This window comes from Nomia melanderi, chromosome 10 (genome assembly GCF_051020985.1).
Source record: "Nomia melanderi isolate GNS246 chromosome 10, iyNomMela1, whole genome shotgun sequence".
Lineage (NCBI taxonomy): Eukaryota > Metazoa > Arthropoda > Insecta > Hymenoptera > Halictidae > Nomia > Nomia melanderi.
In genome coordinates this window covers 16,668,014-16,693,603 of record NC_135008.1, presented here as the reverse complement: position 1 = coordinate 16,693,603, position 25,590 = coordinate 16,668,014, and the positions used below count along the sequence as shown (strand labels likewise).

At 34.3% G+C, this 25,590-nt stretch overlaps 1 protein-coding gene across 2 annotated transcripts in view; it reads left to right on the top strand.

The window, feature by feature from the left end:
* Positions 1-25,590, top strand: part of LOC116428740 (protein O-mannosyl-transferase TMTC1) — a 467,272-nt gene that overhangs the window by 420,046 nt on the left and 21,636 nt on the right. For both annotated transcript variants that reach the window (XM_031980776.2, XM_031980774.2), the window contains exons 11-13: positions 17,103-17,243; positions 20,495-20,694; positions 20,888-21,023. In XM_031980776.2, the coding sequence (XP_031836636.1) occupies positions 17,103-17,243; positions 20,495-20,694; positions 20,888-21,023 (477 nt within the window). The remainder of the gene's footprint in view (positions 1-17,102; positions 17,244-20,494; positions 20,695-20,887; positions 21,024-25,590) is intronic.

Here is a 25,590-nt window from a genome sequence, read left to right as displayed (position 1 = left end):
AATTACTTGTGTTAATTCAAACTATGTTGATCAATCATAGTGATTTGATCAGTAAGGGTGCAATTTTAATCCTTTCTTTCTGAATAGTACATATAGGTACCATTAGATATTTTAAATTACCAGAAAGCTAGAAAACGCTTGAATGATAAAGGAAAATTGTACCACACGGGAATCTTTACTTGTGGCTGACAGCTTAAGTGCTAATTATTACTCCCTCTGTCTCATAATAATAGTAGCAGTTGATGAATTTAATTTGTCTCATAATAATAGTAGCAAAAGAAAATAAATATAGATCGCAACATTTATTATCAAAAAACTAGATTAAGTTAAACAATAAATTAAAAATATTACTCTTAGTTTTTATTTTGAGTGTTCAAATAGTTTCTGGATTTTCCAATAATTTCGTTACTGCATTTTAAACTTGTACGTAGGATCTCTTGGCTGCGGAGTTTAGCTTTCTTTAATTCTTGGTTTTCTTTCATTTAGGGGCGAAAGGGTTAAGGGAAAAAAGTCATAAATATACAAAACATTTTTTTATTTGGAACTAAGGAAACAATGTTATTCTGTTTTTCAAGTTAACTTTTCATATAGAATCACTGAGTATTTCGTGTTATAGACATTCTGTATGAAAACGCTTTTCTCACTATGAAATTCAAATCTATTCTTCGTTAAACGAGCAAACGAATATTTTCATATTATTTGATAATAAAAGCAATGTGTAATATATTAGTATTTGGATAATTTAAATCAGGTATTAATTCCTGGCTATATCTGTTCATGATAATGTTAACAAATATGAATTTAGAGAGTTTTAGATTGCATTTTTGTGGAATTAGTAGTTATCTGAGAGATTCAACGAATGTTAATTGAGAATCAACCTTCATTTTGGAGGTTTTGAGTAAATTGAACATTATGGTGGTCGGACAATAACGAAGCTGCGCATGTTTGAAGTAGGAAAGACCCGGTGAACGGTATGCAGGCTCGTATTGTTCGTATGCCGGAAACGCTGGTGAATAAATTGGCCGCATTGTTTCTATAATTCCACACCATTATCCTCTATCGCAGCCACACACGCGTTACATACGCTAATACTGAATGTTTCCTTTATGCGGTTGCATCTGTGAAAGCAATTCTATTCATCGAGCCATCACATTCTGAAATTTATTGTATTCTTATTCATATTTCATTATTCATATGTATTTGGAAAATTAATTCCTCGAATGGAAGCGATTAATTTTCTATTAATCCAATAACGAACTATCTTTCGTAGCGTATTATATGATTTGAAGTAAAAAAGATGATTACTAAATCAATAGGTTTCTTTTGATCTTTCATTAAATATTACCTAGAAACAGATCATGCGTATAATTTCTCCGAGGAATCGGTAATTAAATGCTGTGCGCAGTCTTCACAGATTTTATTTAAAAGTTTCCGTGAAAAGAAACTGTTAACGAAAAATTGTGGTTTCAATAGCTATGTTGCGAGTTTGATCGTCAAAAGACTGTGAAAAGAGATATCTTATTCAGAGAGTTCACTTCAAACGTAGTTGGTTAGGTTTAATTAAGGAAGCCTTTCAAACAGCCCGTGATTTTCTGCTTTCGGACGGTTCTCGTAAGCCTGGTTCGCTTCTTTTCGATTTTTAAGCTTATTGAAAACGTATCCCCGTTTAAATAAGATCGAAGATTTTCTTTACTCGACTTGTTTATTTCAATGGAGCAACGGTTGTTCATAGACTGTTAACGTTCGTACAAATACTTACAGTTCAGCAAACATTCTTAACACATCGATATTCATTAACAGAATTCTAGCTCATTTTATATTCACTTTTATATTTTACTCGCTTCATACTCATATTATTAGATCTTTACAATTTGGATGTATGATTATGATATAACTATTCAAAATTAAAGTGATGTTGTATACAGATGTTGAATTATTATTAAATTTGTTAATTCCTTCAACGTTAAAATTAGCGATTGCGTGTTATATAAAATTATTTAATCGTTTTTAAGTAAATATATACAGAAAACTTTCTTCACAATCTTTAGAAACTTTTTATCCTTTTCAATTTACGTCTGGAACATCAACATTTTTCAATTTTAAGCAGTAAACGACTACAAACATAATATTATATATACCCTTTATATTCGCTTTCATTTCAATATCATAATTCTGCACCATTTAGATACAAAATCCTTGAAATTATACATTATATTCAGCTATCATGAAAGTTTGAAAGAATTTCCTTCAAAAAATGACATTTTAGCGAAGTGCATCGCTTGATTTTATTTTAATCCACTATCAATCAATGAAATTCTCTGGCACTGAATTATCAATAGAAGTGAGATCAATTCTCCAAAAAAATATGTGTGTGGCATTTCAATTTTTAACGCTGACCTTGATTTCACTCATGAAAGAACTGAAGATTCGCACGTAAAACTTACCTGGGGATTTAAATTCGTGACGTAACCAGCCTTCCATTAGCTTGGATCGCGTGCGCCAGCCACACGTTCTCTTAGCGTTCTTAGAGATTGCGTTTTATATGGAGGAAGAGCTACGCGTTCCTCAGGAATCCTCTTTCGGAGGAGTACAAATACGGGGAATGGCGAAGCTGCTCGAACGGGTATCTCCCTTTTAAGACATCCGAAAGGGTCCACCGCCCAACCCCATAATGTGATAAGCACGAACTTCGTTTCGTGCTTCACGCATCGCGTCCTTTCCTCCATCTTTCTCGTGCCACGCGGTTCCAAGCGGAATGTCAGTTCTCCCGGAAACGAGTCGTCGGACGTTCCATGCGATTAAGAAAATTGAACGGACAGGGGGAAGGAGGAGAAATGCTTACATCGCTTCGAAATCATTGCGGTAGCTCGGCCCGTAAATGCTGATAGGGGAGGAAAGCTTGAATTCCGTGATTTAGTGCAGTCGTATTTTACTTTCATCGACGTTTCCCCGCGGAAAATGTAATACCCCGTTGATTGTTTTATATCGCCGACGGGTGTATAATCAGTGGCGTTCTTATCTGTGCCGTTTATGCGATTGCAGTGGTGTTTGGGAAAGTTTCAAAATGGCTTCAGAGTATTTAGATGATAATAACGGGGAGATTCATGCCGACCTAGTTCATGTTTTGTTAATCGTTTGTAAGTTGAAGTTCTTTTATGCCCATGATCATGTTCGTTTTGATGGCTTCTGCAGGAGGACGAGAATTTTATTTGTATAAATAATATTTTTATCGTACGACTCACAATGACACAATGACCTAAAATTGAATCAAATTTGTTCGTTTAGAATATTCTAGATTCATTTCCTATAAACACAAAAATCAATATTACAGAAAATCAATTACATAGTCTAGAATATTCCAATGCCTTGAAGATTTATTCAAAATACACGCATATGCACAGTCGCGTCATTCATCTATTCACCCACACTCACTCATCAATACACGCATTCTTACACTTCTGGTATGAATATGCTAGTTTGAGTTTTCAGAAAAGAAATTTAAGCAATCTTTTAAAACTTATACGATAAGTAAATAAGATATATGTTTAATATGAAGCTTTAAGGAGTCATTATTTTTACTATTGCAAATATTTGCTACTAATATGATAATTTTGTGCTGGGAAATTGTGAAAACTACTCGTTTTAAACAGTATCAATCAATCCGTACAAAGTTCTATTATATGATTATAGATATCATTTCTTGTACTACTATTATCATTTCTACTCTAATTAACTTAGACTTTTTTTAATCCACGAAAAATAAATCAGTCATTGTAAGAATTTTATTATACAAATAAATTCATTTAAAATGTTAAATATTCATAAAAACGAAATACATAATATGTCCTACCAATTTATGTGAATGGTAGAATATTTTCATTTATGAAATTCAATTTAAAGCTTCCGCCGGGTGTTACTTTAATATTATAAAGCGAAGCCTTGAAAAAGGAATACATCTTTTGCTGAAATTTCATTTTTCATTTGAAGTAGTATTATTCTGTATGAATTATATAGCACTTAATATTTTGAATAATATTTAACATATTTTTCTGAACTTTATCCAAGTCCATCTAATTACAAATACATGTAAAAATTTCAATAGGAAACTGTGATTGAATTGATTATAATATCAAGTGTATGGAGCTTGCTCTTATAGATTTATCGAACATTAGAAGTTACGAGTATAGAATATAAGAAATTAAACGTTCCTCCTTTCTGAAAAATGTCCCTTATACTTCAAATTGAATAACACCCGAATGTCACCTGCAAAGTTAAATTAACTAAAAAAAAAAAAATATTTTAATAGGGTAGATTCAAAAAGGAGCTTGTCACATCATGTGAACGAAAATACAATTTACAACTGACACGATGTATCGTAACTTTGCATAAGCAACAATAATACACAGAATTGCATAAAAATCGCCAGTTAACACGTTCATGAACATTGTCACACATTTGTATCGCTCAATATTTTGTATCTTGCGTAAAGAGAATTAAATTACTCTGACGCATGCTTGTATTTAAAATCGTAACGCGTGATGTGTAGAGTAGGAAGTCGACCCGATTTTTTCCTTGATTTTTATTTACATTTTACCAAGATGGTTTGTTGCATTTTATAAAATATTGTAACCATGAAGATTACTACTGAAACAAACGTTGGTCGCGAACGTGTTAAATAATATCTCTCGCTAAATCCGGACTGTCCTCTCGCGGGCATTGCTCGTAACTATGCTTATAAAAAGCATAAAAGCATATCGCGTTATTCTTTTCTTGTAATGCCATTTTTACACCGTCTTTTCATATGCCTATTTTTACCAAGAGGTATTATATAACAAACTTGCATTTCGATACAAATAGTTGTGAAAATAATAATTTTAGCTTCCGCTTTATCATATTTGATATTTAGGGTAACGGTGCCTAATATGTAACACCACAATTTTTTGGAAAACAAATAGCTTGACGCGTCAGTTACCATGGGAAACACTTCATTAGTAATAGAAAACAATTATGTTAATAGTAGGACATCAATTAAAAATTTGACATTGAATGCGAAGCATTTTTGTGTTTGGTATTTTGTGTGGACAGTTTTCTGAAAGACGAGTTAATAAGTTACATTTCTTAATATAGATAGGCTACAAAATTTTACTTTTCAATAATTTATCACTGAACATGTTTGTTTTGTACTATTCAAAACTAGGTTGCTGCAAATTTATTTTCATCTTAAAATAGTAATTATTTTTCTATTGAAATACCTGGGTTCCTAATACAGAACACGTTTCATATGTGTTTTTCATATATCTAATGTATAAAGGAAAAAAAGAAAAAAATTAATATAATATAAATTTAAAACAGTGGAAAATTTGTTTATTTATCCTTCTTAATTCCATAAATATTTATTTCTCGTTTACAAATTACCTAGGTGTTTTATATTAGGAACCATTTTTTCAGATCGCTGTTTTTAACTTTATTTAGATCTTTTACCGTGGTTTGAAAGCATTTAAATTCTTATTGATCAGTGTATGAATTTTTATTAATTTCTTCGTGTTTCGATGCAGGTTTCATTGAAAAAAATATATATCTCTCCTTTTGGCAAGCTTTTCCAATCAGGAGTGCCATATTAGATGCCGTTCAATTTTCCTAAATTAACAGAATCTAAAAAGTTAAGATTTTCTGCGATTGCTTCCTTTAACATTCTTGCAAGTTTTAAATCCACCAAAATTCGGTTTATTTGATACGTCACCGAAAAACTTAATTTTCAAGCTCACATAAAGCGTTATGTCACCCGAATTCAAGTGACATAGTGATCAAAGTGTTAAATTATCCGTTACAATCATCGTATATTTAATTCTTAAAGAAAATCTATTTCTCTAAAATCCCTAAATCGAAATGTCGCTCAAACGCGAAATAAATATTCCTTGAATGAGTTACTTCAATAATACCGCATAAAGAAACCAAAAATCCTCTGCGTTCCAATAATAACATAGAAACATCTGTGAACCAGTCTAAGAGTCTCAAGCGCCGCCATCGCAAGAAAAACCATGCTATATTTGCGGTCGTGACATCAGAGGTGTCCCTCGCCGCGTGACATCTGTAACAGCAAATTGACTCTATCTGTATGCCGCCGAAATGGCGCAGCCTTATCGTGTAATATTCGATATTAAAGAGGGTATCATGACAACTACAACGACGCCGCGGACCGTCGCCCATAACACCCGGGAGAATATTAGAAACGGCGGAGGGCGATCCAGAGAAACGTATATCCGGGGTTAGTTGCCTCGTAACGGCGCAACTAGTCTGCAGGGGTCGGCCGCGGGCTTCCAATAAGGGACCGGAGGTTCGAGATCGAAGAAAAATACAGGGATGAGATCCGACAGCCTCGAAGGAATCGGATAAAATGGGACAGAACCAAATCCGACGCGAGTAGATCATCGATGACGGAGAAAGAACTATAAGGGTACGTTTATACTGTCTGTTCAGACACGTAACGTTTCAGTTCAGACAAAAATATAGTGGCACCTAGTATGTCTACCAATATTTCTCGCTCTACGTGTTTATATAGTTTTAATTGAATCAGTCTGAAAGTTACTTGAGTAAAGAATTCGTCGTACTATAGATTAATTTTATAGTGTTTTTATGAGTAAATAATTTCGGATTATACAGTTTATACACAGTTTAAGAACGTATAGAAATATATTTACAGTGAACGTTAGTACACAGGTGTAATTAATCAAGAATTAAGACCGTTATTTGCGTATGTGTAATGGCAGCGTCAGTTATCCTCATCCTTAAATTATATTGTTAGAAAGGGTAATACTATTGGAATGCACGGCTTTGAGATTAACTGAAAAATAAATTTGCCGAAAACAACTGTGAGGACGTTTCTAAACTGGACTGTTTTTTTAAGACTTTCCGTGCAGACCGTATGGGGCGTATACGACCCACACTTTTACAATTAAATAAAATTAAATAAACGCAGTATACATGATAAATTTTTAAAAAGTTCTTCGTTTTTCAATGAGAATTCATTTTTGGTCTGAACGGAAAATTCAGCGTGGGTCGTTTACATGCAACATGTTAACGTTAACGTTGTAATTTACATTTTTGCTCACTTAGCAGTGAAATTCTTGAAATTTTTTAATTGATTGGAATTATTAGTAAGCAGATTCATTTTGAGTTACATGGCAATTTTTGTACGTACCAAACCAGTTTAGAACTACATTTTGTATGGTGCACGCTATCTGATGTGAAATCAAAGTGTAAGCCACCAGTGGTGCACGCAGACTGATGTGACATTCAAGTGTGAATTAGCGGTGGTACAATTGCCGTTCAGGCACGTTCCTTCAACTTCATCTGCTGCTTTTAGAACTGCTTCGAATGTTAGAAGCACAATGTGTCTGAACTGAGATGCAACGATATGGATAAACGGTCCTATCTTATTACCATGTAGCGGCACCTTCCAAACATGTCACCAGAGGGCAACGAGATCTACTCCTGTTTCTCGCTACTGGTTAGTTCTCTCTGCGATTTGTATGCATATTTATGTTCTGCAATTGCCCAACATATCATATTTGTATCTAAGGCAGGAATCTGCTAGGAAGCCTTACCGGCGAGTCCAGTAGCAGATCCTGGGACGAACACATTATCTTCTTCTCTCCTATTCTTTCCCATCTTTTCCCTTCTCAATTCACTTATTACAACATCGCGTTGCTTCTATCCACAAGAGTCTTTACCTGAAATGAAACGCTACATATTTGAAGGGATATTATATACAGTAGACTCTTTCTTACCCGACTTCGCTTTAACCGTTCTTCATTAACAGTACTTATGTATTTAGATACAAATTCTTATTTTTTATTATTATAATTATACATGCATATACTTTTATAAATATATATATATATATATATAATTTTTGTCTTATATAATTTTATATTTTTCTTGTGAGTACAAGAATATAACAATGCAAGGTAGGATACTTATAACTCGATAATGGCTTACAGGAAAAATTTCATGTTTATGGGTTGAAGACGTCTGACTTTCGGCTTTAAAAATATGGAATAAAAACCATAGTACATTTAAGAATTGTAAAGTGATCCTATTAAGACGTTTCAAGGACACGTCACGGTCAAAAACCTCCCGCCGTGATATATAGTATTTCATACCTTATAACCTTTGTTTGACACATTTGTTCGTATCACTGATACTATCCAAGATAATTCGGTGTTCTTGATTCGGTCTCCATACATTGTTTTTAAAACTAAACCTATTTTTATCTTGGAAGCTATTGAGTTTTGGACCCATGTTCATTGTGGTTTTTTTTACTCAACTTAGCGAGTTGTACATGCCCTATCATTTGTGCGCAATAATTTTCTTACATCCTGTATATTATATTATATTATATTATATTGCTTACATTTTATATCTAGATTGTATATATAAAAAATAAGTACCATATGCATTTTATATGCCTTTTTACTCTACTTTAATCCATTGGATTAACCGATTTTTCGTTTATCCAATCAAGCATCCGGTCCCATATGGGTCGGTTAAGAGGGAATCTTTTATAAATACACCTTAATCCGCGACGCGACCTGCACGACCGTTCTGTCTCGTTCCTGTGATGCATGTTCACGGTCTCGCGACGAATCCGTTTTATTCGACGCGCGACTGGGGATGGATCGCGCGTCTTTTTTGTTTCGCGTGCTCTTTCCGCCGTATCCAACCTTCGAAGTGTTTCATCTATGTTTAAGTTGCTCGGCGGACAATATTGATTCCCAAGTGAAATATTTCGTTCGGCGAACATATTTTTTGACGTGTCGGAGAATTTATCGCTGTCCTCGATACGGGAACAATTTATTTCAGTCCCATCAAGCCTCGATTTTCTCGTCGTGTGTGGCACCTGAATGCATTAAGATTTAATTAACCCGGTTGGGTTTGTAATCTTCAATGAGCTCCCGTTGCGTGATATTCTCTCGATTACCTTATTAGGTTGTACGCCCACGCCGTTTATGAGACTGGGAAAACTTGATGGTGGTGGTTATAGTTGACGGTGATTTCCCTATTCCGCGGTCGTGTGCTTTTCGTCTCCTACTTGTGTGCAGTTCGGAAGTATTATTTTGATAAAGTTTTAAGTTTCAGATTAACGCGCTCGCTACCGTTATTCGGTCGGCTGAAAGTCCTTGTAATTATAATTTGGACCTGATTAGTATTTAGCGTCGAATCTTGAAATCAGTAGTGGCGATCTGACCATTAACACGTTAAGCGCCACAATAATCTTGAACGCGTTTAACGATTTGTTCCTTCTTAGCAAGGGTAAAGAGTGAGATCAAAGTGAAATTAGATTCTGATTAATTCTCCTTTTAGGATAATATTTGATGGAACTGTTAGAGGATTGAGAGCTGACTGTTCGTGTGTATCTGGCCTTATTAAACGCAACTTACATATGAATTGCTGCAAAAGTTTCGGGAAACTATGAGAAAGTTACAAATAAGTTTGAACTAATGGTTTTATTGTTTCTCAAAATACTTTCCTTCAACATTGATACATTTTCCATTATGTTATGTCTGCGCTTTGTAACCGTAACCACTGTCAAAACTGTAAAACTTTTGCAACAACCTACGTATCTGTATTTTATAAAGCATTGAAGAAGTGGAAACATCACATGAAACATTCTGATTTAAAATCGTAGCCTGTTGTAAATGGATACACTGTAGTCGACCGGCAGTAAAATTTTGTATCCAAATTCCTTGGATATTAACACATTGAGCGCCGGCTCCGTGAAACCGCGGGATTCTGAGTCTATCGCTTGAGCGCCGGCCCCGCAGTAAAATTAAATATTAATATTTTTGTTCTCTCTCTCTCTCTCTCTCTCTCTATATATATGTAATAATTCACCATGAAATAAAAAATTGTATTTTTTCTATAATTATAAATTAAAAATTTCGATTTTGTTTCTATTTTTCATTTCCGTTAAATTGTGTATGACGAATATGCAATTAAAATGTACTATTTTACGAAAATGCATAATGTTTTGAATATTTTTTTGGCTACTCATTGATCAGATACAAGCGAATGAGGCCGGCGTTTTGGCTTTAAGTGGCCGATACGTTGTAGGTGCTCCGGCTTTAAATGTCTCTTATGAAAATCTTTCTTTAGGGTTGCTGGAACTGAAAATCACATACATATTTCATGCAGGTAAAAAGTTCTGTAAATACAGTGCAAAAAATAATTGGAAAGTTTTTAGACTGAACCTGTCATATTGACAGTATATTGACGTGGTCTAATTTGGTAATTATATAATCAAAGCGTGGGCCTTCCCTCTTTATAAAACCAGTTGCACCAATTACCAACTATTATCTAAATGAAACTCATTTCTATGTACTTAGATACAGTCACACATCCAGTCATTCACCATGAATTTCTTACCTTTCGCTTGATATAACTAAACTATAACTCTAACAGAAATTTCACTAATCTTGATTAGGCCCTACAATCTTTTTTAACCCAAATCGAGATAAATTCTTCCTATAACTTTTTTTAAGGCATCGTTGACCAGCATTTTATGCAGAAGTTATCCGTAATTGAATATGAAAGTGAAACCATCTAAATAAACTTCAATATACTTTATTTATGCATAAGGAATTGAAATGAAACTTTGGACATATCTTTTATATAATTTAGAATATTTTGCTTTTGCAATATTCTATATCACCCTGCGTTTCAAAAATTGAAACAGCTAATGCAAGTTCAAACACGAGTTAACTCGGAACCGGTCAATAATGTATTAAGGGGCGGATGAGGGCTAACCAGAGATTCAGTTCAACATTTCTCGGCTAATAGGAAATAGACAAATACCTCCCACAAAAGGGTATTCTACCGTAGGGAAGTGTATGATCTATCAAGATAAACTAGATGTTAAAATGTATCTTCATTAATTTCCAGTTCTCCTGAACAGTTTCGTTTACATTCATCGATGCGATTTGCGCCGTTTGAGAGTTTCGCGTAATACATTCACAGCGCGGTTGATTAAACCGACATAATGTAGACTTTGGATTACAAACGGTTTAATACAAACATCTACCCGGTAAATCTCTCTGTTCTCCAAAGGCACGCCGGATTCGGAATACGCAAATTTCGTCTGCGCCGTTTGGAAGCGAGACGTTGTAGCTGACTATGTACACGGCAACGGCCCGAAAGGGTGCGAGTGACATTTTATTAAGCACGGAGTTTCATGCTTAGAAGCAATTTAGACGTACACCGCGGGGCAGAAGTTTCATGACAGCCCCAGTGTGTGCGAGGAAATCGTTTGAATCTTGGAAGTCGTGGCGGTGATTTAAACAGGTCTCATTTTGGACCGGCCTCCGGAGTCCTGCGAGTTTGCTTTATAATCATGCATCATCGCCAACGAACATTTTAACCCCCTGTCTTATAATATCGTGTCAGACAAAAATTTCGAACAGAAGTGAACAAATGGAGGGTACAGAAGTTAAATGAAGTAAGTCACGTTTCCGTTTTAAACATTTAAAGAGTGTTTTTATTATCAAAAGTTTCACTTGATAATGCAATTAGGTTACAGGCTTTATACCTGATACTGACTTGTGCAAGCAGTACCCAACTGCCTTATCAGTTCAAAGTTTTATCGATGGGAATTGTTTTATTAATTCTCAAGCTTTCAAATGTAAATAAGTGTCATTATATTCATCTGAGTTGAAATTAGATGTTAGTTTTGAAGTTATATACTTTTATACACTAATGCTCAAACACTCTGAATAGCATACTTAAAAGGAAAACTTGGAACTTTTAATGAAGGGAAATGATACATAATGCGTGAACTTGTATATAATACCTAAAGTTTGAACGTATATATATACATAGAAAAATCGTAATATTGCAATTAATAATCAAACTTCATTTTGAGTTATTGTTTCAGACTATCTTAATATCTCTTTAATAGAATTTTAAAACAATGTTTGCTCCTATTATCTATCTTAAGTTAATGAAGAATGGTGAAAGAAATTGATGTATTTTGATACTTCATACTGATCAGAGATTTAGAGCTTAATTAAACATTTTAACGTAGCTTTATGATAAAAAAATAATTCATCTTATTTGCTATAAGTAAATATATTTTTGAAATTTTACTGTTAATAATTCCAGCGTACATAAAAATTAATCGTCATATAACGTACAATGTAACAGAAAAATTTACAAAAGAAAGAAACAAACGAAATTTGCAAAAAATTGTTATTTTATCTTTTACATTCAATCAACTTTTTCATTATAGCTTGTCCAAATATTCGGTAACGGTGGAGAAAACGCTGCGGAAGGTACAATTTTCTGAATTCAGACAGTACCAATTTAAAAACAAAAATATTTTTACAAAAATATCTCGGAATGAAAGGACACTGCTGACGTATTATATGTATATCTGATCACCCATAAGTAATAAGTGATAAATAATTAAGGGTGTTTTACTTAACTTTACGAATTAAATATTTTCACGAATATTCCTTTACCAGTAAAATTTTATGAAAAGTATTTCTTCTATAAATTATTCTTTGGATGAACAACCTACATTAAAAACATTTCAAATCTGTTGCTCAGCCATCAAAAATTGAACATACAGTGACTTTCCAGTAATACTAAAAATTAAGGGGAAAAATGTATTTATGCAACCATCAACCAACACTTGAATAGCTTTAATGTTTCAGATTATTAAATTCTTCTTTAAGGAATCTATGACACTGAAAGCAGTATCCAACTTGAAAAAAAAGTTAACTATCCTATGTATCTTATTAATGCCTGTCAACATAAAGAAGCTCTAATCACTATTCGCGGATAACGGTAGAATTACACAATTATCTTAAGAAATATGTCTTATTATCCGAACAACAACATATTTCAGACAATGAAAATAGAATGAAATATACTGAACGATAGTTCAAGGATGTTAAAACAGCACGATTACCCAACAAACGTCAAACCGCTCTTTCGTCCACAAACTACTTTTTACGTGCTAGATACTCGCCGAGAACAACTTTAATACAGTTTCTAAAATTCGCCTCCGTGGAAAAATCAATTTTACAGAATCCCACAGGATACCCGCGGAAATATAACGCGGATCTTTAATCCCCGCGCGATGTTACTTTAAATTGTGCCGCTTCGAAGAATCACTGTCAGGGTATACAATTTCCGGCAGAAGTTCGGAAATTTTGTTGGTCAAAGTTTCTGGCGTAATATATTTTCGCTAACACTGTTACTATCTAAATTAGCCCGGTTATGCATTAAGTCGGGAATTAAATAATCTCCGTTAAATTCTCATGGAGATGGCATATATTTTCCCAAATATTATCCTTATTTCCGGCATCTATTGGAAGAATATCGCGACAGAACTTGCGCAAATTTTAATTTCCGGTCGGGAGGTAGCGCGAATTACTTTGCCCAAAGGAATTAGCTGATTTATCTAGTGTCTTTATATATATATATATATATATATATTATATACGTATATAAAATGAGCAGATATCACAGTTGTAGTTTGTAAAAAAAAGGAGATAATGTAAAAAGGCACAGTGCAGTATTTATATACATATAGAGTACACATGTATGATACTTCAGTATACATCATTGTATGTAATTAATAGTATAATCTAATATAATATAAGAGATCTATAATAAATAGATAATAAACATATACACGCTGCTCAAAAACAGTATTGCAATATTTATGTGCCAGACACAACGCATACATTAAGTAAAATGACATTATCAACAAGCAGTGTGAAATAGTGTACTAAAAGTAGCTTCTATCCATCACACACATGCGACATACTAGTTTCTTCTCACATTCCAGCATTACATATGCGTGACGTAAATCCGATTTTAATTTTCTTTTATATTAATGGATGAAACTTTAGTAATTCTTTATATTAGTAATTCCTAACTAACTTAAATATACTTGAAGCATGTTGTTGGTGGCTTGATTCTAAACGACTTTTGTCTACAACGCTATTGTCGCTCGGCTGTAGTTTCTGAGGTATTCACAACAAATTTTGATAATTATTCAAAAGTTTCATCTCCTCACTAACTTAAATGACTATAAAATATGTTGTCAAGGACATCACTTTGAACAATTTCTTGTAATTGCAAAAATACGGGGCTAGTTAAAACTATGTTAACAGTTGAATGGGAAAACGTTTATTGAACTTATTCAATGTAAAGTCTCAACCTGTTGCTTATTGTTGTCAACAAATGCATGGAAACGACTACAAGTAACATTTAACGCCCTGGTACATAGTTCTCTGGGAATAGATCTTACCAGATTCTTTATTTTTTCATTGAATTGAATGTTACTTTAGTAAATGTTTTTTTCATTTAAGTCAACATAATTTTTACTAACCCTGTCTGTTGAATATTATATTCCGTTCTTTGTGTGTTGCATTTGGATTAGCCACCGTAAGGCGATCAGCTGCTCAGTATTCTTAAATTTCATAACTATAAATAGCAGTTTTTATTTTGTAACCGAATGTTAAAACAAATCAAACCTAATCCCAATTTAACTAAAATTCAAGTTAAGCCCTAACAAAATGTAAAACATCTATATATTTAGAAAACTAAGATTAAAAATTGTTCTGAGCGATATCAACAACATATTTCAAGACCATCGAAATTTGTGCGAAAATACTAATGTAAACAATTACCGAAATTTTATTTATTTGCCTCGCAGATACTTCCAAATGCAAGTAACAACGAATTATTCATTAAATTATATTCATTATTCGTGTTGTTTACGTAGTATATTTTAATACTACCTGTATAAAAATACATATATTATTTAAACTTTCGAAAATCAGAAGCCTCGACTATGAGCAGCACTTTTTTTCCGCGACTAGCGGTAGCGGAGGAGTTAACGCTAGAACTACCAAACATTTAATACGATTAATATGTAATCCCTATAAAAATTGTAACAATAGATTATTTTTATGTTCTTCAGACATTCGTTATAGTATTCAAGTGAAATTATTTATTTTCAAGATCATTTCGAATATTCAACGCGTTTAACCCTTTGCAATCGGAAGCTTTTCACTAGAAACATTCGATATCTTCCGATCAGACATAGATGATACTTTTTGAAGCGAACTAATGAGAAAACATACGTAAATTAAGGAACACAGCTATTTTATATAAATATTTCACATACTGATGCATTACATAACACTTAATATTATATGTAACACTTTATAATTGTTTTATATCAAATAAAAGGGTGATTGAGAGTCACTTCTCGAGTGTAAAGGGTTAAGACATCAATAGATGCAGAACAAAAAAGTCGAAACCAGTCATTTTGACTCGTACGACAGTTCCAGTGTTAAAAGAAAAACTTGAAGCTCGCGATGACCGACTCGGTGTCATTGTTTGTCATAGTCACGGAATTCATAGTGCGCCAGTTGGTTTTCCTTTTTCGCGGAAAGTGACTTTAGTAATTTCGTTCGCGACGAGACGCGTTGGGAAACCATGTCGGCGGACGACCAGTGGCAGCGGGGGTTGACCCCTTATTGACCCTGGTTGATAGTCGCGGCTCGTTAGCTATCCCGTACTTTCAACGGGCGCGAGCATTCGCACGCAATGGGGTTAATTAACTCGGCTGCAACAATATCCCGACCTGAAAATAGTGTTTGGATGCTATTCACAAATTATCTCGTTGCAACGACGGATACGCCGCCCTGTAAATGCCGGGGGTGCACGCATCGGTGGATCGTGCTTGTGCCCGATGTTACGTACACGATTATGTCGCGTAAATTTTGACGTTCTGTATCGACTTACGTAGCAAATGTTTAACACGTTGTCCGACAAATATACACTCATGAAAACTCCTATACAGTCGGAACAGTGTTTTTAACTCTTAGTATCATGATTTTTTTGTTCTGCCTAGAGTAATTTCTATCGATGTGTTTTCAGCCATATGTTACCATTAAAATAAATAAGAAATGCTTAATGTAATGATTTTTTATTTAAATTCAAGAGTTTGAATGTAATATCAATGTTGTACCGTCTAGCAAATATGTTATAATATTTAACTATTACCAATTTTTATTCAATTTTACTATTATTTACTATTACATATGTAGTAATTACAAATTTTTCTAAAAAATAAAATAAAATAACTAAGACGCAAGAAGAGAATACTCATCCATTGCTTTCAGCGGTTCTAACAGAATGATATATTTAATGCATTAACAAATGCGACACACTGCACTAAAGGATTTGTATTTATATTTCTTTACTTAGGAATAATTTGTAGAACATTATTATAGTCTAAGTACTTATGTTCCATGTAAGAATCATTGAATGGCATTTCCGACTCCTTCTATTTACGTTATGCGGGTGTTGCACGATGGTACTAAGGGTTAATGAAGCAGAATCTGAAAAGCTAAGATTCTTCACTATGACTATTCTACTGTCCTTCTACCTCATGCATGCAACAGAATTATGTACAGCTGATACGTCACTTTTAAGTAACAATAACAATAAACGTTGCATTGAAATGTATTTTTACTACAGCAGAAGCCATTATTTCTACGGAGTCTAGTATTTATCTTAAATTGCAAAAGTTATCCAATCTTTTTTATAAAACAATAGCGGCTGGAGATAAATGAAATAAAACAATAAAGTTTCTTGTTAACTCTTATTTTGTATAAACGTCGATAGTTCATCATACGTTTAAAAAGTGAATCTAATAATTTCTAAAGTTAATTGTCTGTATTTTAATCAAAATTTGAGGTAATATTCAGATTCAGTGCAGAATGTGATTCTAATAGATGTAATCTATCGCCCCGTTTAGATGTAATAAACCTTTAATTATCGAAAATTACTTTCAAAGTAATTATATGTTTATAAATAAAACATTTTGCTAGTGTGATTCTTCGATTTATTGTTTCTTCTTGACGAGAGATGCAGGAGATATATCGATATGACCATCAACGTTACAACATATATTACGTTAGTACGAAACAATGTAATCTTGGTGATAAATTGCGCGATCATACGGCTAGTATCCTGCATCATTAATCACTTTGCACACAACCGGTGTTTATTTGTTGCAGGCTATGGCCAACGTACGCCAGTGCGCATAACAACCTAGGTACACTCACGATGGGCGACCAAGCGGAGCAACACTTTTTGGCAGCGATAAACGCTCAACCGGGACACGTGAATGCTCATTATAACCTCGGTCAACTTTACAGGTTTGTAAAGATAAATATATAATCACAGATCTCTAAAATTGGAGTTCTTGAAATTATTCTTTCTTAAACACTTAGAAGTATTCTTACAACATTTTTTAATAATTTGATGTTTTATTTGCCTATAAATCAATGTAATTATTGAAACTGACTCCAACTGCATCTTCTGCTGCAGTTATTTATAGCATCTACTTTTGTATATATTTTTTCTAACATTGAAAAGCAAATTAATTTTACATGTATAGCATTCATTATCACTAACACAAATTAAAAAACCTTCTACTTTGAATTTAATATTTTCACATATGAAAAAGAAACTTGGAGAAAACGTAACAGTTCTGTACTCATGTTTGAAAAAAGTGGAAAATATTTGTAATCAGAATTCACGAAAATTGAAAGAATAGATTCTAAAAATTAATAACCATGCTCTCTTAAATTAATATAAGAATAGACCAATAAATAAAAGGTGTGAACCTGTCAGATTTGTCTTTCAAGGATGATATTCTTCGTTTCTAAATTCCACGAAATAATGTATGCCATTTTTCCGTGCATTTCGCTTTGATATTATTTTAAAAATTTCCTGTAAAAAGCAATGCATCTATTGTCGTGAAAAAAAGAATGAACAAGTTGACATATGTACATCGAACAACGCGGAAATCAAGGATTACTGTTCGCAGCGAATATCCAGGCATCTAATGGAGTTCCACGTCAACGCGGTATAAACAGAGTTGCACAGAAGGATTTCGAATTCCGTCGCGTTGCATTTTATTAATGATATATCGGGAGTAAACCGCAATGCATATTGTGCGATAAATTTACCGTGGCAAGCTAATCCTGGCGGCGTGATCAGAATTAAAGTTTAATTAACATCTCCTGCTTGATAAATTAAAGTTTAATTGACGAGAAGGGTGAAACGCGCGCACGAGTACTGCCCGTCCCTCTGCAGAATTTTTGGAACCGTTTTCGCACGGAAATTTTCCATTCATTTTTCAACTTTTCCTGATGGAAAAAGTTTCCTGCGAAATCATTGTTACGCGAGCTACGAATGCTGACCAATCATGGAACCGTTACAAATTGGTTCATTCGCAGCCGTGATGAAATTAGTTCATTTCAAATATATGTTTCCATTGTTGAAATGAAAGTGGACTTTACTGCAACCATTCTGTTCTGATGTTATTACTGCTCGTTTATTGTTTTTTTAAATTTTAAGTAAATTAAACGGAAAGGGTAACCCGTGGCACGGAGAAATGAAGGGGAAAATAAAACACAGTCGGAATATGTCTATTCACTCTGTGCCCTACCATTGAGCTAATTCCGAGGCATAATTACAATAGTTGATATTTCCTTTGTGTTTTGACCTCAAGTCTCATTCATGATATCCATGTTTAGTCCGAAATTGAGATCATGAGTGAGACTTGTAAAAGTAGTGCAAGCGGTTCACATTATTAGTTATTTGAATGTTCTTCTAGAAATTCAATTATTAATTATACATCTTCAATGATATATTCTACACAATTCTTGTAGTAAAATATATTTTCCACATTTGTTTCACAACCCGACTTTGAAAAAGCTCCACAATATTTCAGATGTCTCACAAACGTCTCACCTGGTATATAAAATGGCTAACTTGCAATTAGATGCGACTGAGATAACCAATTGCCAATTGCCGCGATTAGTTCGTGAATGTTCTGTTTATGCCTACTCCTTTGTTTCATTGAACAGACTATAGGAACTTGCATTGAAAATATACTTGATCATGAAAACATTCTCTTCCCATCTGGCAATCGTAAGAAAGTAACTGTAGTTCTTACCATCAGTCCCTCAATTTATGATAATTTTTGTAATTCCTCTTCCATTCACCAATGTCCGTGTTATTACATTTACTTTAAAATGATAAATATTAAATGATGAATATTATAAGAATTTCAGAACAAAATGTTGAAAGGGTGTAAATTAATCGTTAATTCATAAATGAAGTTTAATATAAGGTGTCCAATTCGAGGTAAACTATACAAGTATATCTTACAGTATTCGTTACAGAAAAAGATGTTTGAAGTAGCACTTACTTAATTTCGGGAAAAGAGAGAGAGAGAGGATATTTAATGGTGTTTACTAATCTTGTGTGGAGGACGTGTTTCTGAAATTTCAAGGTGACTTTTGTTTGTTTTTTCAAATGCAACAATATATTTTTATTTTGATAGACGTGTAGTCTATTTCATAATAAAGTTGACCTACATAACCGTTACGTTTCAAGATCATTCCAGGCTATTTACTCCTAAAATAATACAGAAATTGTAGAATATATCGGCGTATCACTTGGAGAAAATCATTGTGGTTTCCGTTTTAGACTATCATACATAACCCATTTATCGTCCTCCGTAACTAAACGATACAAAAAAGGTTCTTGTGTCTACCGAGTAACAAATTGCATATAGCAACTCTCGTTGCTCGATTTTCTGCATTAAGGACATGCGAAACCCATTTTCCTCATCATTACACGTTTCCAATTTTGTAAAGATGTTTTTGAACTGTAGACCACAATATACCAAGCATTTCTGCAATCTCTCTACTGTCAATCTCGGATCTTTTTCAACTACAACCTTCAATTCGTCGTCTTTAAAAAGAAACGGACTTCCTGAACTCTCATCGTCTTGCAGATGCAAGTCGTGGTTTCAAAATTTTGTGAACCCTCGTTGACATTTTCGGACACTTAGGACCTCGGACTAAACGCTATTAATATTGATTGTTGCAACGGTAGCATTATTTTCTTTACGAAATTCATAAAGTATACAATGTGGGATACGCTCCGTCATCACTTTATGTGAACATATCCTTTTTAAATAATATTCAATCTGCCAGTAAACTTAAGTAGCTTATGAGGACAGTGTTTGAGGACATTTTAGCATTAATAGATCATTATCTTTATTCACACGAAGTTTGCGACATTGATTCAACGACAAATGTGAGGCTGTAAGCAAGGAAACGATGTTGACGGTATTATGAATTTTATTTTCCATCGTTACATCTCATTCCGTCGCATTCAGCCTCGCTTCTGTCCTTTGTTATTGTCGCGCGCCAATAACGACCATATGTGGAAGACTGTGGTGGCTCAAACATCGCGAGTGAAAGTGCCCCCTTGCCTTCTTTATTATTTAGCTTTTAGGACAAGCGAAGTCTGTTCTCCGTCGGAGTATTCCCCTAATATATTCTAGGGGTTACATATACTCAGCAGACAACTCTTTTCTGATTTTCAGAAAAACGAACAGAACAGAAGAGTGCATACGAATGTTACAAAAGTGTGTGTCGCTGGATCCGGCGTACACACCGGCGTATCTAGTTCTGGCGAGACTGGCGACTGGACCAACGGCCGGTGTTCTTCTCAGACACGTTGTCCGGTTGCAACCCCAAAGTCCGGACCATCTCGCGGAATATGCTTCCTGGTTGTACCAAAACGGTAAGTGACAGTGGTAAAGCGGTTTAAATTGCTTCAGAGGGATAAACCTCGAGTCCCCATTTCGCGGCGCGGGGCTAAAGTACGAGTTAAAGTAGTTTAAAGTAACCAAACAGTGTCGGAACTCCGGCGCGAAACAGCCTCGCGATATGGCCATGGCTTTCTACTCACGGCAGATTCTACTTTGTCTCTTCAGGCAAATGGTTACCCTCTCTGAAGTACTATCTAAAAGCCATGGAATTGTCGCCCTCGCACAGATCGTCGCTCCTGGGAACGGTCAGGATCCTGAGGTCGCGAGGTCAGTGGTCAAGAGTGCAGCAGCTCATCACCAGGTGAGATGGTGAATGATTTTTTGCAAATCGGTTAACATAGGAATGTAAAGAATCAATCTCAGCTTTTGAAATGTTCCCGTTTGTTTAAACTATAGTGTTGCAATATTTTTGTGTTAATATAAGGGTTAATAATTACTCAAAAAAATGTTTATTTTTAAGCTTGCATGGTTGTTGTACCACTTTAAGATTTGCAATGTCTAGATTAGACCGCTACTTGATAAACATAAAATACGGCGCCTGCAGAAAATGTGTTATCCTCTTAACTGTTGAATTTTCTCGGCGAACAACGTTATTTATAAACTTCAAATCAAGTATTAGTCTTGTTTCAATTCACGTATGAACATAAAATTGTTGCCATTCAATTGCTAGTAGCCGAAGCTTTTCGTTTTGTCGAAAAACTAATCCGTACTCCTGACTTTAAAAAAATTAGTACGGTTCAATATTATTTTTCAATTTATGAATATATTACATGTATGTGTCACGAGCTCGATGGTTAAGAGGTTAAGAAGTGACGGACTGCGAAAGTTCTTTTTCTAAGTAGGGCAGTAAATCGATAGGGCTAGGGCAACAAGCAGCTCCGAGTTTTTACGTGATTTCTGAAAAACGCTTTACGTGAGACCGACCGTCGGTCACGAAATTTAAATTAAGTACCTGGCCGCCCATGATTCGGGGTCAAGTAGCATGTAAGGACAAAACAATAATTTTACGTCCTTATACTTATTTTTCTGTAGTATCGTAGTTTTAAGACGGTGGGACAGCGAGTGTTCTAAGGGCCATAAAAGAGAATGGGACTCATGGAGACCAGGTCCAAAGATTGGTGGGTTTTTCCGAAGGATGCGTAAGTGAGGATGATGAGTGCGGGGTGTGTTTGAGAATTTGTTGGAAGTGTGAGTAAGAAGAATGCTTGTGGGGGCCAGAATGATTTTTAAGTGTGGATGGCGAGAGATTTGGAGAGTGTTGCGTTGACTTGAGAAGAGAAAAGACCTGTACACTGCGAGTTATATCGTTTCTGTTTATTTATATTTTATTCAATTATTTATTCCTATGTTTTTTTTAAATAAAACATATTCAAATACCATTAATACCACATTTCTGAACTGAAATATTTCCATTTTTGCAAATGTCACAAAGGGGGGAACATCTAAAACTGTCTAATAGAAATAATATTAAAAAGTTTTTGACAGCTTCGCGAAGGCAAAAGGGCTATTAAATATTTTTATATTTATCATGGTTTCCAAGGTATGCAAGCAGGATTAATAAGAAAACGTACATTAACTTTTAAAAGTTTCCTTTTAAAACTTTTATACTTGTTCCATCCTGAATAACCAAAAAGCGACGAAAAATGTTTCTTCACTACTATTAAAATCTTCTACAAATCTGTAAAGTTTTGAGTGTTGAAATTTTCGAATTATATAAGTTCCCTTTATATATAATAAACGCAAATACAATGTTATTATGTTAATCTTGTTTCATCGAACTCTCTAAAAATTAGAGAATGATATTAGATCAGAATTAGCATCTAATTCAGTGAGAAGTCTGATTACTAATGTTCAATAAGAATGCATTAACTTTATTGTTAGGCTTTCCTATTTTTAAATCGTTTTATATTACTTTAAATTTCTTTTCTTGTTGTTGTGTCGCTATCCTTGTTTTTGCGTATCATCGATTCGCTCCTCTGTTGTCACTCTCGGTCGTCACACCTTACTCTCCATCCTTCTCACCTATACTATTTCCTCGTCTAACGTATTTACTAACTGTCATCGGTCATTAACCTAGTTCGTTAACCCAATCCACTCTCCCTAATCAACGGTCGACTCCAACCTTCTCCTTCAACTTCCAGAAATTTCCGAATATAGTTCACTGCTCTAATCCCCACTCACGCTCCATATTCCTCTGTCCAATATCATTATAAAAGCCGAAATCACTTTAAAATGCTTTTTGGGTTTACGCAGTTTCACCGTTAGAGTTTATACGTCACGTCGCTTTGCTATTACGCACTTCAAGATAAGCATTTTCGCAAATAGCCTTTCGACAATCTCTGTTCACGTTATTTGCGTACCACGTTAATTTTTGTAAAACCGTCAGTACTCGTATCTTTAGTCGTGTGTAATAAATCTGTGTCATACATTATCCGTTTGTAGAAATCTTTCCCGCTAGCTCTCAAAACATTTAATCGAAACGCAATATAATGTATAAAAATTCGTAATATCACAATAGTTTGTTTATTTTCATAACAAAGTGTGTAATAAAAAAGCTATATTTTGTTAAATTAACTCGAACAATGCACGAATGTTGAAATCGTTAATCAAACAAAAGAAATGTAAATGAGTGATCCAATAAACAAATGAAAAGCGATACGGAATATCGATAATATTTAATCAGATAATTTGAACCTCCTCAATGAAGGAGTTACTTCGATCAAGAATCTGTATTTCAAAACAACAACAGAGATTCCAATACATTTTATTTTACACATGCGTCATGACGGTTTTGGCCGATACGTATCATAAATGAAAAGTACATAATTTTATATTACATATGCATACAGTGCTCCACATAACTGTCGCCGCGTTTTTTTAAGCACTTCTCATAATCTGACTAATAAATGTTTCCGATGAAAGTTAATCAGCCTTAAATGGACTATGAATGCAATATAAAAAATTTCCAACAAGTTTTTCTAAAAAATCGTTAAAAAATCAAGATCACAAAGATCAAATTGTTAATATTGCAAAAATGTTTTTATGCCATTTTGCAGGTCTTATAGTACTAAATATATTCCATAAAATTCAAAGCAAAAAGCAAATGGTCTGCTAATGACATATGCTTAAAGAAATGCTCTACTATTTTAGTAAATTTCAGGTTCAAATTTGAATGATAAATTGATATATCCAATCCAAATTGTGGGTAATATCTTAAACTATATTTCATTATTAATATCTTAAGATAAAAAATGTGCAAGTAAATTTTGCATTTCGAATTTTTTACTTTGTCCACTGGATTGAACACTGTGCGGTCCTCGCTAATTTTACGCACCCTTATATTTTCGTAGGGCTATCCAACTGCATAATTACAATGGACAAGCTCATGGGAGCAGAATTCAGTGTAATAGTAGAAGAAGATTTCCACGAATATCTCGGAAACTAAAGCTTGCCGTAAGCAACATATAAAGAAAGAGGTTGTTCAAAGTCAGGTCTCGAACAACATATTTAAAATTATCAAAATCGATGCGTGCGCAGTATATAGACGGGTTCACCGATCTTTTTCCATTCGAACGACTTCCACTAATGTTTAAATGAGACAAAAATAATTGCGCCTTTATTCTTCTGTATCGGAATATTAAATATTCTTTGAGGAATTAGAAAGTGCACTGATTATACGATTAATGCTAATCTTCTTTTAGAGAATGCATTATCTTTAATTAAACATGACTATTTCTTAAATTGTGGTTGAAATCTTAAATACATAATCGTACTTAGTTTTGAGAAAAAAAGAAAGGTACGTAGGTACTTAGTTGATTGGAAACACGTATAAAAAGGATATATGCAATATTGAATTATTAGTAGAGTAACTCTGATTCTTGACATATTACCATAATATGCACAGAAATAGAAGTTTAAAATGAAATGATATTAAGGATTAAAACAAACGTGTATCATAACACTTAGCACACAAAAGTACCAGTACTTTTATAGCCATATCTTCGAGAACAATGGAACGACAGTAACATTGGTACCATTCATAAAATAACAATACGAAACTGAATTATTCCATAAAAGTATAATCTGTTCGTTAAGAAGGATTACTGACAAGAATATTCAACTTGCTGGACGGTAACTGTCCAACACGAAATCTCGCCCTCGTTCCCATTGATAATAATTACCACTTCGTTTAACCGGTAGCTTTATTACAATTTAAATCCGGGTCTCTTGAGCGCTAATTCGATTAATAAAGTCTATTAACGACTAATTCTTCTCCGTAGTATTAAGCTCTGCAGACAAAAGTTCACGGCACGGAATTCACTTCGACGGTTTAAAAATTGCCGGGCATCATCAAGTGCCGGGAGCACTCTCTCCACGTAATAATAATAAAACACCATGCAACGCCGCGTTTATTCATTTCTGCGTGCGACCGTGCACGGCAAACCTGTCCAATTCCGGGAAATATTGATTCGCCGTTTAAGTGGGTTCTGCTTATGGTGGGCCACACGCGAACGCGCTTGTAAATAAACCATAAAGCGATAAATTTGTCAAATCTTACACCGCATTTTCGACCGTTTCATTGTTCATCCCTTCAGTACATTCGACTTATGAATAATTCAGTGGCATGAATTATTCAGCGGAAGAACTGCAGAACCGGCCAACGTTTAACCAGTAGCCTTCTCCTCCTCCCGCCCTCCTCCTCCCCCTCCCCCACTGTTGTATATAATACAAATCATCGGGCGCATAAATCATCCAAGAACTGTGTCAGGTAATCAGTGAACAGCTGCGAAAGAAATTCGCGTGTCACTTTGTCCGCGTTTTCCCTGAAAACTCAGGTATTATGTTTTCAGTGAAATGTAATTACTAGA